This window comes from Eubalaena glacialis, chromosome 2 (assembly GCF_028564815.1).
Source record: "Eubalaena glacialis isolate mEubGla1 chromosome 2, mEubGla1.1.hap2.+ XY, whole genome shotgun sequence".
In the NCBI taxonomy this organism is placed as follows: domain Eukaryota; kingdom Metazoa; phylum Chordata; class Mammalia; order Artiodactyla; family Balaenidae; genus Eubalaena; species Eubalaena glacialis.
Genome location: NC_083717.1, coordinates 190,684,052 through 190,698,612, shown reverse-complemented (window position 1 = coordinate 190,698,612; position 14,561 = coordinate 190,684,052). Strand labels below are relative to the sequence as shown.

General features: G+C 58.5%; 1 protein-coding gene across 4 annotated transcripts in view; it reads right to left on the bottom strand.

Moving 5' to 3' along the window:
- Positions 1–435: 435 nt before the first annotated feature.
- EVL (Enah/Vasp-like) overlaps positions 436–14,561 on the bottom strand; it is a 157,529-nt gene continuing 143,403 nt past the window's right edge. For 2 of the 4 annotated variants that reach the window (XM_061181246.1, XM_061181245.1), the window contains exons 8-14: positions 12,781–12,841; positions 8,794–8,857; positions 7,059–7,125; positions 6,895–6,957; positions 2,987–3,053; positions 2,500–2,557; positions 436–642 (exon numbers count right to left, since the gene is read on the bottom strand). In XM_061181246.1, the coding sequence (XP_061037229.1) occupies positions 605–642; positions 2,500–2,557; positions 2,987–3,053; positions 6,895–6,957; positions 7,059–7,125; positions 8,794–8,857; positions 12,781–12,841 (418 nt within the window). In that variant the 3' untranslated portion in view covers positions 436–604. The other 2 variants (XM_061181247.1, XM_061181248.1) reach the window with 2 other exon arrangements.

Here is a 14,561-nt window from a genome sequence, read left to right as displayed (position 1 = left end):
GGCAGTGCCTGAGCTGCCCGGCTCAGTGGCCCGTCCCCCCTTGCGTCTGAGTCAGCCCAGCCTCGCACCCATGGCCGCCACTGCCGTGGGCCCTTCCCCCAAAAGAGGCCTCCCCGGCCGGGAGCCACCAAGAGCGAGTGAGTTGGAGCCGGGGTGTGGACGGTAAGCGTTTATTACCACGTGGACACAGACCGCTTGGTGCGTGGGCAGACCCTAACCACCAGGACGCCGGGAAGGAGCCGCGTGGAAGCGGCCGCGGCTCCCGGTGGCACCTAGAAGAAAACTCGAAACCATCTAACAAGGCGCATGACTGACTCGGGGTATCTTCTCTATAAACCGAAAGGAATGTACACTTAAATAGGCAAATATAAAATACAAAAAAAGGCGATAGGCCTGGTGTTCTGTGTCAGTTTGAATCTAAAAAAATCCAGGAGCTGAACTTTTTTCCTCATTTTAATATTTTATCACAGGTTAAGACTTTTAAACGAAGCACATCCTAGCTTCAGTGCGTGCTCGTGTGTGCTGGAGGCCTGGGGCGCTGGGTTCCTTGCTGTCCCTGCCTTCGGCTGGACCGGGTCCCAGGCGGCGTCGGGGGCCGAGCGACCTACGAGGTGCTGATCCCACTCAGCTCCTGCCTGATGGCTGAGGGACAGGGCGGGAGAGGAGGCTCAGGTGCCGTCCCCCCACCCTGGTCAGGTCCTGCCTGGTGTCTGCCCCGCTCTGTTGTCTCCCGAGAGCCGCCCCACTGGCCCCCAGGCCTCCGGAGGTCGCAAACCACAGGCCAGAGGTCAAGCAGCGCAGCAGGCTCCGGCAGACTCTGGGGTGACAGCAAAGCCCTCTGTGGGTCTCATCTACCGTTTCTCGTGAACTGGCAGTCCCTCGAGGGTGGCACTGCCCCTTCCCCGTCAGAGGATGAGCTGGTAAGGGGCCGGCAGGCAGCCCAGCTCTGGTCGGAGGACCGGCAACCCCCCCACCCCGCCCAGAGTGGCAGCATCAAGTCGGTGACCTTGAGCAGGGCGGAGGGCTCCCATGCCCTGCCTCCCGGGCCTGGGCTCGCCCCGTCTGGAGGGGGCAGGGGCTTCTCCTGCTCCTCTCCCCCTTCTTAGGGTCCTCCCCCAGATTTGAGCCTTTGCCCAGACAGACCCCAGGGGGCCTGGAGCCGAAGGCCAGGAGAGGGAGCTGAGGGCCGGGCCCCGCCCGTCTCCAGCAGCAGGGGAACAAGGGGAGGGTTCCAGGAGCCCCCCATGGCCCACATCTCCCCCGGCCTCTCAGCTGCCCGCCCCAGAGGCTGCGTCCACCGCTGTGGCAGGTGCAGAGACGGGGCCCCCACACCCACTGGCTCCCTCCCTCGAGGCCTGTGCCCTCTGCTCGCTAGCGGGCGGGCTGGCTGGCTGGCTGGCAGCCCTGCTTCGGGCCCCACACCAGCCCTGGCCCTGGGGCCACACAAGCAGCCCTGCAGAGGTGGGAGCGCCCAGCACTAGAGCAGGGTTCATCATTGGCCTCTGTGTCTCCTCTCCGGCTCTGCTCTCTCTCTTCATTCATTAACTCCTTATCTGCCCATCCCAGGCCTGTGGGGGGACTCGGCAAACAGGAACTGAGTGCCCTCTGCTGGGTCAAGGACAGGGTGTGGCCGTCACCCAGCCCTGGGCAGGGGTCCGGCTCTGCTGGCGCCCCACACAGGTCCCCAGCCGCCTCTCCTCTCTCCAGCGTCTGGCGGCCCTCGGCCACCAGCACCCACCAGGTGGGACGGGGAGGGGTGTGGGCTCCAGGCTGTACCTCACTGCTCTGTCGGGTGGAGCCAGCCCTGCCCGAACCTTTCCTTTTCCTCTGGCTCCAGATCTGAGCCAGCCGTTATCAAAGGCTCCGGTGGGGACCGGAAGGACGGATGTGATTCACTGTGACGAGGCCCTGCCTCTGGAGCCACATGCCTGCTCCCCCAGGCCAGGCCAAGCAGGCTGTGAACTAGGTCAGGCCCATAGGTAATTCTGTGGCTTCTTGGAACCCTAAACCTCTGGGAAGGCAGTGGTTACCCTCATAACCCCAAACCCAGTGATCAGAAGTGGCAGAATAAAAAAAAGTAATCTAAGTCCACAGATGCTGAGCTAAGCAACAGATAATTCAGGGCTGCTCTTGGCTTGGGAATGCACTCTCTCTCGGTTCTTTCTCCCCGCCACAGGCTAATCCTGGGAAGGAGCCTGGGGGAGCCGAAGAGGCGGCAGACCAGCAGGGCGTGCCGGTCCTTAGACAAGGCGCTTAATCTTTCTGAGCCTCAGTTTGCTCAGAGACTAGGGAGGGTGGTGTTGGCCGCTGGGAGGAAGACTGACCCCCGCCCCCATGCCGGTACAAGCCCCAGGCCTCCTGGCCCAGGATGGCCTCCCTGGCTGCAGCATCCTGGCCCCCTGCTTGGCCGCCCTGGGCACAGGCAGGCCTCCCTCTTTAAGGACGCTGGGTGTGGCCCCGGCTCAGGGCGATGCCCGGGGGTGCGGGCCCTCTACTCACCGTCGATGATCTCCTCCTTCACTTTGTGGAGCTCGCGGACCACCTCCTCGAGGATCTCCTGGTGGGAGCAGAGCCTCAGAGTGAAGGGACAGACAGCAGAGGAGAAGTGGCCTTGATCGAGGGGCAGGGGCAGCGCCACAGCCCTCACCCCTGCCCACGTCCCCCCGTGTTCTCGGCTCCCTCCCCAAGCCGGGAAAGGGTGTGTGAGTGGGAGATGCGACACCCGCCCACACCTCAGAAATACTCTGGAGGAGCCGGGGTGCCCGGAAGGGGAAGCCCCCGATGTGGGCCGGGAGCGCCCAGAGCCTTTTCCCGGTGAGGACAGGGACGGGGGGACCGACGCTGCGCGTGTCCCCTCCCCCACCGCCGGCTCCCGGACTGCTGGCAGCCGCATGTGGCCCTCTTGGGCGGGCCTGCCTGCCCACGCGCCCCGAGAAGTCCCCAGCCTCTGGCTCCTTCACAGCCTCTCCAGAAAGGACACACTCACCTGTTTCATCCGGTCTAAATCTAAGGCATCCAGGGCCACGTCGTTTACACTTCCCGCCGGCTTCATCCTGGGGAGAGGGCGGCAGGGTGCGGTCAGGTGGGCGTTGGGGCCCCGCAGGCGCACCCCGTGCTGGGAGACTGAGCGGCGCCCTGGCGCCTCCCCGCTGCGGGCCCAGCCCTGCCCTCTCCCATCGTCCTTCAAACGCTTTCTGCTTTTACCTCTGGCCGCTCCTTAGCTACCTGAAAAGGACTCTAATGCCCTGTCTCCACCTCGAGAGGGGCTTGTGGATACTGCGACCATATTTGCCAACCCAAGAGTCAGGACTTGGGGTCTGCTGACTTGACAGCTCTCACACAGAAGCGGCCACGTAAGTGGAGAGCGTCACATGCTGCCTCCCCTGGAAAGGGACCCCGATAAGCTGGTCCTCAGTGTGAGGGTCTACGTTCCTGGCTTGACGGAGGCTTGGGGAAAACCAGTAATGATGGCATTAAATACGAGACAAAATTGCAAAAATCTTAAACACTCATCCTAAAGGCACCCACTTCTGACACAAACATGTATCCCTGGTGTTGGTAACCGGCTCTGGTGTGTAATTACTTCAGGAAACGTCCTTGGATGTGGTTTTGCTCTTCTCAGGCAAAGGTTTCAGTTTTGGGGACTGTCCTCTGATGCTTCTGAACTAAGGTTAGCTGGTTTGAAATTTAATGTCTCTTGCACATGAATCCTCCCTGGAAAATCTTGGCAGGGAATCCCCTGGCGGTCCAGTGGTTAGGGCTTGCTGCTTTCAGAGCGGGGGCCCAGGTTCAATCCCTGGTCGGGGAACTAGGATCCCACCAGTGGAAGAAAGGAGGGGAGGGAAGGACGGAAGGAGGGAGGAGGGGAGGAAGGGAGGAAGGGAGGAAGGAAGGAAGGAAGGAAATCTTGGCAAACGCTCGTCTAACCACCTGGCCTTTCAAAGCAGGACCATGGTGCTGAGGGTACACTTTCTGGATCCACTTTCTGTCCCCACGTGGAGAGAAAGGCAGGTTCAGGGAAATGATATGGCCAGAGCCAGCTGCAGGGATCGTGGACGTGACAGCTGGCGGACAGACATCGACCTGGCTGACTGGCATGACTACCAGGGGTCACTGTACAGATTAGGTCCATCTGGGGAAATCGAGGGCTGGTGTTCTCCACAGTGAAGGAGAACAAGCATGAAAACTAAAGTGCTGGTGCAGCCGCGATGGAGAACAGTGTGGAGGGGTCTCAAAGAATTAAGAACGTAACAACCACATGAGCCAGCAATCCCACCTCTGGGTACACAGCCGAAGGGAATGAAATCACTGTTCCAGGAGACAGCTGCACCCCCACATTCACTGCAGTGTTATTCACAACTGCCATGACATGGGAACAACCCAAGGGTCCGCTGACAGATGAATGGAGACAGAAGATGTCATGTCTGTATCTGTGTGCGTGTGTGAGTGTATGTACACACATGTGTACATATGTACATCACACAGTTATATAATGGAGTATTCTGCCACAAGAAAGAAGGAAACCCTTCCATTTGTGACAACATGGACATTATGCTAAGTGAAATAAGCCAGACAGAGAAAAACAAATGCTGCATGATCTCACTTATATGTAAAATCTAGAAAAGCCAAACTCAGAAACAGAGAGTAGACTCGTGGCTGCCAGGGGCTGCAGGGAGGGGCGCAACTGGTGGAGGTGGTCCAAGGGCACACACTTCCACTAATAAGAGGGGTACCGTCTCGGGGGTGTAACGTACAGCACGGTAATTATAGTTAACGATACTGTATCGTATGCTTGAAAGGAGCAAAGAAAGTAGATCTGAAAGTTCTCACCACACACGTACAAAAAAAGGTGACTGTGTGAGGTTATGGACGCGTTAACTTACCTGACTGTGGTACTCATTTTACAATGCATACATATATCAAATCACAGTGTTGTACACCTTGAACTTACACAACACTAGATGTCAATTATATCTCAATAAAGCTGGATTAAAAAAACCCCACTGAATGCTATGTAAATAAAATTTTAGTGGTCCAGTGCACAAACCTGGGTTAAAAAAGAAAAGAAAAAGAAAGTGCTCCTGCACCCCTCCTGGATGAACTCAATAAGAGACTCAATAAATGTGGTCCTGAGTCTGTAAGTAACTTTGGATGCGGAAAGAGGTCCAGCCTGAGATCCCTGGATCCATCACACCCATCCTGTAGGTTCAAGTCCCTGTTCCAATAGCAATTTTCCGGTCACCTGGACAAACCGCTTCACCTCTCTGGGCCTCGGTCCCCCCATCTGCAGACCTGGACAGTCACCCCGATGGTGACACCGACAGCTCTGTGAGCCCTGTGGCACCCGCCCCATCTGTGAGTCTAGAGAAGCGCTCTGGCTCGGAGCCGGAGAGCCCTCTCACTTGTGGGAATGCCCTAGACAATGCTCTTGCCCTGTGAGGGACGCCTGGCCACTCAGAACTTGGCCGCCCGTCCTTACTCCACGACCAGGAAGCAGCTAGCTCTGCTGGGAGCTGCAGGTCAGCCCCGGCCGCCTCGCCTCCCCGGCTGCTCTGGCTCCCGCCCGGCTCCGGTCCACCTCTCGCTTCACAGCCAGAGCGAGCTGCCCAGAGAGCGACTCCATCGCGGCGCCCTTTGCTCAGAGCTCGGGGACTGGGGCCCACACACAGAATAAAATCCACACTTCTCACCGTGAGGCTCCTTCCTGCTCCTCTAAATGTGCCTCCCTCTGCCCTCCCCACGTCCTACCACTTGCCAGCCACAATGGCCTACTTTCTGTTCTTTGAACTTGCCAGGCTAGTGGCAGGCTCAGGGCCTTAGCACTTACCACTCCTTCAGCCTGGAGGGCCGTCCCCACAATCTCCACGGGGCAGGCTCCCTCTCACCCGGGTCAACTCAAATGCCACCTCCGAGAGGCCCACTCGCTAAAGCACCCCTGTCCCCGGCACCTTCCACCACGCGGCCCTCTATGTCTTCCCCGGAGCACCTCTCAGAACTCAGTTGTCTTATTTACGGGCCTTTCCGACAGGAAAATGAGCTCCTCGCAGGCAGGGACCTGCAGGGTCCAGCTCAGAGCCTGGCCGACAAAGGCCCTCCACAAATCCTGGCTGCCGCCGAGACCCCTCATCCCTGTTCACCCGCATCTGTCACCGCCATTCCTGCTGGGCCGGCTGGAGCTCTCTCTGGTCACCTTGTTTGATTTGGCAAGACCAGGCTCAAACCCCACCTGCTCTGGGATTTGGGCTGTTCCCCTTCGATTTGTGATGGGCACTGAAGACATTTCTTAGTACGGATTCTAGAAGCCTGCAAATTCAGGCCACACTTGGCCCATAGTTACTGTGTGACTGTCTCTCTGATTTTTGGGGCGACAACCCATCCTGTTATCACATCAGCTTTTGGTTTGGGAAATACGGTCAGCGTATCTCCGGGGGAAAGGCAGAGGAAGGAGAAGGGGCGGGGCGCTGGGCCAGCCCCCGGGGTTCTGAGCTGCGGGATGCGGATGCGGCCAGGGCTGCTGAAGGTCTCCCGTGTCCACCTGCTGTCCACACGTGGCCGCCCTATGCGGGAGGGATGAACAGACCCCCCTGCGGCGTGGGGGAGGAGTGGAGGCTCGCAGAGGTCCCCTGGCTGGCCCGGTGTCACAGTTAGCGAGGCCAGAGCTGGGATTCGATCCCGGCTCCACCTCGCTGCCTCTCTGGACGCTCACTCCCCTCCCCTGGCCTCGGGCCCTCTGTCTAGGAGAAGACAGGAAGCAGCTGGCCTGCCCTGTCCCTGACGAAGCACAGGCCACCCTTTCCCAGAGCCGACTGTTAGATGACAGGACACGGGTGGGATCCGGGGTGTTAGTCATGGGCAAGGGACAAAGGAGGCCCCGGAGGCGGGGCTGTTCGGTACCTAGAGTGAGGCTGCGACTGAAGGGGGCTCTTAGCTTCGGGGCTCTTGGCCACAGACGGGGTTCTGCACGGTGGAACGGAATGCAACAGAGAGGTGAGTTGGTGCCGTCGCCCGCCTGGGCCCACTGACCCGGGCGCAGCGCCGGCCTTCCCGGGGCAGCTCACCTGGACAGCAAGGAGGACACGGGCTTCTCCGCCGAGCTGCTCCGCTCCCAGGGCTTCCGGCCGGCCTCTGTCGGTTCACGTCACGGATGAAGCGCCTCAGAGCTGGGCGGGCGCTCAGTGGCCCCCATCCCGCAGCGTCCCGGGCAGGAGGCCCCACCCGTGCTCCCCCGTCACAGCTGAGACCTGGCTCCTTACTCCAGTCCCCTTTGGCCCAGGCGGCCCTGGCAGGGTGTAGACGGCCCTGCTGTCACCCGGCGTCTCCCCCCCTCAGGACATGAGCCTCTGTTCCCTCGACTCGGTTGACCTTGACTTGTGGCCTGGTTTCGAGTCCTCTCACCATGACTGGATCTCTCCTTGGAATGTGAGCCAACTGGTCAGGGAACCTCTTAACTACGACTTCTAGAGGCGACCTGTGACTCCAGCAGTGGGCCGAGCAGGGCACAGGAGGCCCCCCACCAGGACACTCTCAGGGCAGCCCGGGGTCCATGTTCACTTTCAGGGGCCAGGCCCACGACCCACGTGCACCCCCTGTCCCCTGACTCCTTGGTTTCCCCCCGACACTGCAGCTGGTTCTTTCCCAACCTGGGCTTGAAAGTTGATTTGTCTTTCCTTTTTCTTTTTTAAGTGGTGTTAAACTACATTTCACTTTACTTCAAGAGATTTGTTGAGCTGGACAGAATTCACTGACTTTGCAGGATGAGCAGAGAGGCAGAAGGAAAAACCCCTGGGGCAGCAGGGGGCCAACCACTCTGAGCTGAGCCTGGAGACCGTGCAGGCCGACGGACCCACACTGGGCCTGCGGGGCAGGTACGAGAGCTGGGACCATGTCCAGGGTCCAGGGTCCAGGCATGCGGCCTGGAGGAAACCACTTAGACACACTGAGCCTCAACCTCCTAGACTGGGAAACACGGAACCCACCCACCGGGATGTGAGGTGTTCATGCAGTCACTCACCAAGAACTGTGGGGGCACTGCCTGAGAGGGAGAGGACGCGGACCACAGCCTCGCAAGGGAGGCAGACGCGCCAACAGAGTCAGGACGCTAGGCCCGTGCGGGGCAGAGCCGTGCCCCAGCGAGCAGCCAACACCTGGCAAGAGCTTCCCTCCACCGGCTGGCGGCGGGGGGGGCCTATTTCCCCTCCATCTCTCCCTACCCTGCACCGCACCACGTGCTCAGGAGCACAGGCCTGGCTCAGAGCAGACACCGAAATGTTGGACGAGTGACTGACTGCAGTGGCTTCTCCCCACCGTAGAGCCTCAAGGCACTCTTCTAATCGCATCCCCCCGTTCCAGAGCTCAGACTGGGAGATTTCTGAGCAGGGCTCAGGACCGCCTTGTCTGGTTGGCTTCTCAGTGAGCAAGACACACTGGTAATCACCGTAACGTGGGCCACAGCTGGCGTTTTGCAGGGAGCAGGAACGTGACGTTTCCATGCTCCTCTTCGGAGCGCGGGCCCAAGGCCGGGAACCTGAGCCCCAGGGCACAATCTCCCACGCCACTCGGTAGATGCCGGCAGGCCGGCTGGGAAACGCGAGGCTTAGACTGGGCGGTCTTTCCTCCAGGGTGCCCTGCTCCTGCTGAGGCTCAGCGTGGAGGCCGCGAAGATGGCGGGGAGCCCCCACCAGCGCAGCCTCTCTGCTCACCGTAAAGTGAGGCAGTGGGATCAGATCGCCTTCCTGTAAGAGCCCCTCCTGTGCTAAGAACCCGTGCTGGTGCCGGCAGGGCGGTGCACCTTACCTGAGGAGTTGGGGGGCTGGCTGGCTGCTCGGGTCCCCGGAGATGGAGAGGTGCTCGGCTCTTCCTGAAATGGAAGAGAAAGGCTCTGCTGTCAGCCTGCTTAGGAAGGCCAGCTGGGTGGGGGACCTCTGGGCCAGGTCATTTAAAAGACCTCAGTTTTCCAAATTAGCCAATGAACATATATTATTTTTATAATCAGTGAAACAACAAATACGATTCACCAATGAAAACCCCAGGTCGTGGTGGGGAGGTGGTCCACCCCACGGAAGTCAGGGAAGGAGAAGGCTGCAGGGAGACACAGTGGACGTGGCCTGGGCCCTGGGCCCGGCGCTGCCCACAGGCTCACTGTCCCTCACGAGGCGCTGCCACCCCTTGTCCACCGGGACCTTCCGCAGCCCTGGGAGGAGCCCGCTTCCGGTCAGCCCTGCTGGTCAAGGCTGGGCACGGACACAGCCTGAGTCCTAGGGACCCCGGCACTTCACTGCTCTTTCACAGGAGAGGAGGAAGCATTAAGAATTTAGAATGTAGGGACTTCCCTGGTGGTGCAGTGGTTAAGAATCCGCCTGCCAATGCAGGGGACACGGGTTCGAACCCTGGTCCGGGAAGATCCCACATGCCGCGGAGCAACTAAGCCCGTGCGCCACAACTACTGAGCCTGTGCTCTAGAGCCCACGAGCCACAACTACTGAGCCCATGCGCCACAACTACTGAAGCCCGCGTGCCTAGAGCCCGCGCTCTGCAACAAGAGAAGCCACCGCAACGAGAAGTTCGCACACCGCAACGAAGAGTAGCCCCTGCTCGCTGTGACTAGAGAAAGCCCGCGTGCAGCAAAGAAGGCCCAATGCAGCCAAAAATTAAAAAAAAAAAAGAATTCAGAATGCTCTAAAGGTTATTTTTAGCCCAACCAGCCTACGAGTTCATCAATGTTGCTGACCAGTGGTCCAGGCGGAGCCCCGAGCCTCCGGCCGCCCGCCCATGCGCCCCACCATCCCCCAGACACGGCCGCTGCGCGTCTCTGTCCTGCACGCCCGCTCCTCTCAGAACTCAGGGCAGATGCTGCCTGTCCTGGGAGCTCTCGCAGGGCTCTGGGCCCTGGTGCTCCGTCTCTGCCCTCAGCACTTTCTTTGTCAACAGTCGGCTTCTTGTGTCCTCCCTTGAGCACAGAGGCCGTGTCCTATCCACCCAGGACCCCCAGCGCCTGGCCCCCAGCGGGGCCCCACGAAGGCGGCCCGCGCGTGTCTGCTCTGCCCGTGGAGTAAGTCTGTGGCGACACTTGTAATGGAGGTGAGTAATGCAGCAGTAATACAAGCTGACGTTTATTATCACACATATTTTGGAAAGATTCTACACTCGTAGGAAAATGGCATTTATTAAGTAATCATAATTCCTCCATTTTTCTCAAGCAAAGCACATACAATTGCTACCCGGAGCTTTTGACCAGAAAGCCAGGCGACCTGACGAGACGGAACTAGCGTAATGCTGACCAAAGCCAAGAATCGCCTTCCGCCGCCGCCCATGTCAACTCTGCTTCCCATCCGGTCCGCCCGAGGCTTGGGGTGAGGGCTCTCGGACGCTCATGGCCACCTCCAAGGCCAGGACTCCAGGCTCAGCCCTCCAATCAGGACCCACCACGCCCACTCCACCTAGCGCAAGCCTGTGAGAGCCAGGACCACGACTGCTCACGCCTGGTCCCGCACCGAGAGCAGACCTGGCACCTATCAGGAACCCCCCACCCTGTATCTGCGTGGTGACTGAATGAACCTGGGAGTTGCTGGTCCAGGGGCAAAAGAATGTGCTAGGCGTGGGGCTCAGGACAAGTCTCCTGAGGGCTCTCGTTTAAAGAGAGAGTGGAATAAATGAAATTACATAAATCAACACATATGCATGGGGACCAGGGCCCAGAGGAAACAGGCAAGAATGAAAGTCATTATGGGTGAAGTTAGAGTAACTGAAAAAAATCAGAAAGTTGTTTTGTGTCATCCTATTATTATTTCAAAAACAGTTAATAAGAATCCTCCCTCCCAGCGCACGGGGCTCTGCGCCCACACCCCTGCCCCAGCTGTAGAGCCCCGAGGCTGCCGGCCCAGCGCCTGGGGGCTGTGTTTTCATGCCATGGAACACGTCCTTAGGGCAGTGACATGACTGGCCTGTGGCAAGTGGCAGAGCACCCGCCTGAGCCACCTGACTCCACATTTGGGGCGCCTTCCTTCTTTAACTAATGCTTACTTGTTTCTCATTAATTATAAACCTAGTACACGTTCAATGAAGAGGATCTGGAAAACACTGAAAAGTATAAAAAAGAAAAGTCAGGGAATTCCTGGCGGTCCAGTGGTTAGGACTCGGTGCTCTCACTGCTGAGGGCCCGGGTTCAATGCCTGGGCGGGGAACTCAGATCCCGCCAACCGCACAGCGTGGCCAAAAAACCAAAAAAAAAAAGAGAAAAAAGAAAAGAAAAAAGCCAGTCTCCAGTGTCTCTGTCCACGTGGCACCTGCTCTGGTGCGTGGAACTGCCCTAGCCCTGCCCTGGAAGAGGCTGCTCCCGGGTGGGCAGGGCCTCCTGACTGTGGGGCACCAAGGCAATCAGAACTCCCAGTGACCAGGAGGTTTCTTAAAAAAGGAAAGAAAAGAAAAAGGGGAGTCAGAGGAAGAAAACTCTACCCTTGGGGTCAAAGATTTCTCCTGGGTCCTTGGGATTTGAAACCCACTCTTCCTGGAGACCAGGGAGTAGGGAGGTTGGGTATGGGGGCTGGAGCTGTGATGGCGGGAACCGGCTGCCGCCTTTGGAGACCTGTAATTATTCCTGGGCTCCTGGCCAGACAGGCCTCTGCAGTTTGAGAAATTAGTGGGGAGTTAGCTGGATGAACTCCATACTCTGTGCACGGCATGGGGACAGTGGAATATGCACGCCTGGTCCTCACAGGGCTCACGATCCAGCAGGAAAGAGCGAGTCTGAACAAGCAAAAATGTGTGTGCTAAGGGCAGAGGAGAAGCTTGGTGGGGAGAGGGACCCAGGGTCCAAAGAGTAGACAGCCTTACTAGCCTGGAGGTCGGGAGCCTGTTTCTCAGGGAGTGCTGTTTACGCAGAGAAGTGCAGGCCGAGGAGGAGTTAGCTACTGGGGCCGAGGGGACTGCATGTGCCAGGTGGGGGGATCAGGGGAAGGGAGGACCGCTGGCAGGGCTGGAGCCCTGGGGTCACACCCGGTAAGCCTTGCCCTGCTGACGGGGGTGGCACGGTACCCTGGCGCCTGGTGGTTGTAATATTTCTTCTGTCTCCTGCCACCGAGATGCAACCTGTATGCCATCTGTAGTTAAGGTCTAAACTTAGCCGTTTCAGTAGGAGTCTATTTTTACAGGGAAAGCTTAACACAGAGGGAAAGGGTGTTAGCCACCCTAAGTGACGGCGGGCGCTTGGAATCTGTGTGGATAGACTAGGCTCCAGGACCCCCTCGGGACAAGAGCCAGAGCGCCGGGTTCCTCTGCCCAGCTCACCTGCGGCTCCTGCTGGAATCGACGGACTCAAGTGAAGCCTTTCAAGAATAGAAATAATTTGAAAATAATAACTGCCCTAGTCTTCAAGCAGACATTGCCTACTGCGATTGTACTCTCCAACCCCCGAGTCCCTTGAGGAGATCTGTCTGCTGGCCCCTCTGAGCTCCCCAGCCTCCAGGCCTTTCCCTCAAGGCGCTCCCAGGCGGGTCCTGCTTCTCTCTTACCTGCCTTCCCTGCGAGGCTGCGAGCTCCAAAGCAGAGCAGTGTCTGCTAGATGCTCCGTGAGCACAGGCCTGCCACCCGGTGCAGCGGGGACGGATGTGAGCGCCCACAGGCCCTGTTCCCCCTGCACCACCCCCTCCTGTGTGTCCCCCTGCCCTCCTACAAATCACCCGGCGAAGTATCTACCACGTGTATGTCCAAACACGGTGTCCCGCAGGCCTGCTCTGTTCACACCTCTGGGGAAGCCGGAGTGGGCTGGCCGTGGGGCGTGCTTACCGTTTGGCTTTCGTCTTCCTTTTTATCAGCCGGCTTGTCTGTCTGGGAGGCTGCTTTTCTCCTAACACAAGGAGGGAGAAGATACAATCAGCCCTGAAGGTTTCCACACAGAGCAGACGTCGCCTCTGTGCAGACACAGCTTGGTCCTCAGAGACTCCTTGCTGGGGCCCAACCCCTGTTTCGTGTGAAGGAGGTGACTTGTCCAGGCACCCATCTGGCCCGTGGCGATGCCTGGGTGAGTGTCCAGGCCTTCTGTGCTGGTCCCAGGACCCTGGACACAAAACTGGTCTGGGCGGGGGGGTGGGGGACACCCCATCTCTGTCTACAGCACCTGAAGGCCGAGGAGGTTGGTTGCACCCGGTCCAGGTCCCCGGGGACCTGGGCTCGGCCGGGTAGCCGCTGTTCTCCCAGGACGCTCAAGGCCTGGCCGCGAGGGGCAGGAGAGCTGCCCCCGCCACAGGTCAGGCTGGGGGCATCCCGTCTGCAGGCCGCCTGTGGGACGGAGGAGGAAGCCTTTCCCTATCACCCCAAAGCTCCTCCTCCCTCAGAGCTCAGCAGCCATGTCCTCCCCGACCTGGACACCACGAAGAGCGGCACGTGCGCAGGAAGGAAAGAACCCAACAGACGCCCTCTAGTCACGGCGCGCACCTCCCCACAGGGATGAGCCCCCTTCTCAGACACTCTGAAAACTCGCTGCTCTTTTCCGGCCTCAGTGGTGGCCTACCTCTGGCTAATTCCCAAATCCACACACATACCCTTCCTACTCTCCAAAGATCCGGCCCTGGGGGTTCTCAACTCGGTGAAGCCGCCAGAACACAAAGCTCTCAGAGCTCACGAGGTGAGCTGTCCGTCAAGGGGGTGAGGGCTACCGGCTGGCTGTCCCTGTCTAGGGACCGGCCCCGGGGGGCTCCTTCCTCATCTTCTCATCCCGGGAAGGACAGGTCCACCCGCCCATGGCACTTCCCAGAAACCCGGGACTCATCCCCGACTTCTTCCTCATGGCAGTGTGCCCGCTCAGTTCTGGCTCTGCACTTGTTTCTGGGCTGTCTGGCCCGTCTTCACTCCCAATGCTGCGTGCAAGCACCACCAGCTCCTGCCTGGCCTGCTACTGCCACGGCGCCCGTGACATTCTGCTCCTACCCAGAGCCTGCGTTTAATCTTTTAAGGATACGCAGCAGACCAGGCCCCTCCAGGCCTGTGAAGATTCCCTGTGCTGAGTGTCTGTGGACACGCTTGGCATCGAGCAGCTCCCAGCGACACGATTCCCCCGCCTGGTCCACTGCCGGGACAGGCCTCAGCACCTGAGGAGGCAGCAACTCCGCAAGGACTTTTGATCAGCTAAGCTCTGTCACTGTGCTTGTTTGACAGATAAGAAAAAGAAGCCCTAATACAAAGGAACGAAATGGGGTCATTTGTAGAGACATGGATGGACCTAGAGACTGTCATACAGAGTGAGGTAAGTCAGAAAAACAAATATCGTATATTAACGCATATATGTGGAATCCAGAAAAATGGTACAGACGAACCTATTTGCAAGGCAGAAATAGAGACACAGACGTAGAGAACAAACGTATGGACACCAAGGGGAGAAGGGGGTGGTGGGATGAACTGGGAGACTGGGATTGACATGTATACACTAATATGTATAAAATAGATAACTAATAAGAACCTGCTGTATAGCACTGGGAAGTGCACTTCGCTGTACAGTAGAAACTAACACAACATTGTAAAACAACTACACCCCAATTTAAAAAAAAAAAAAAGGACTTTAACAAGAGCCT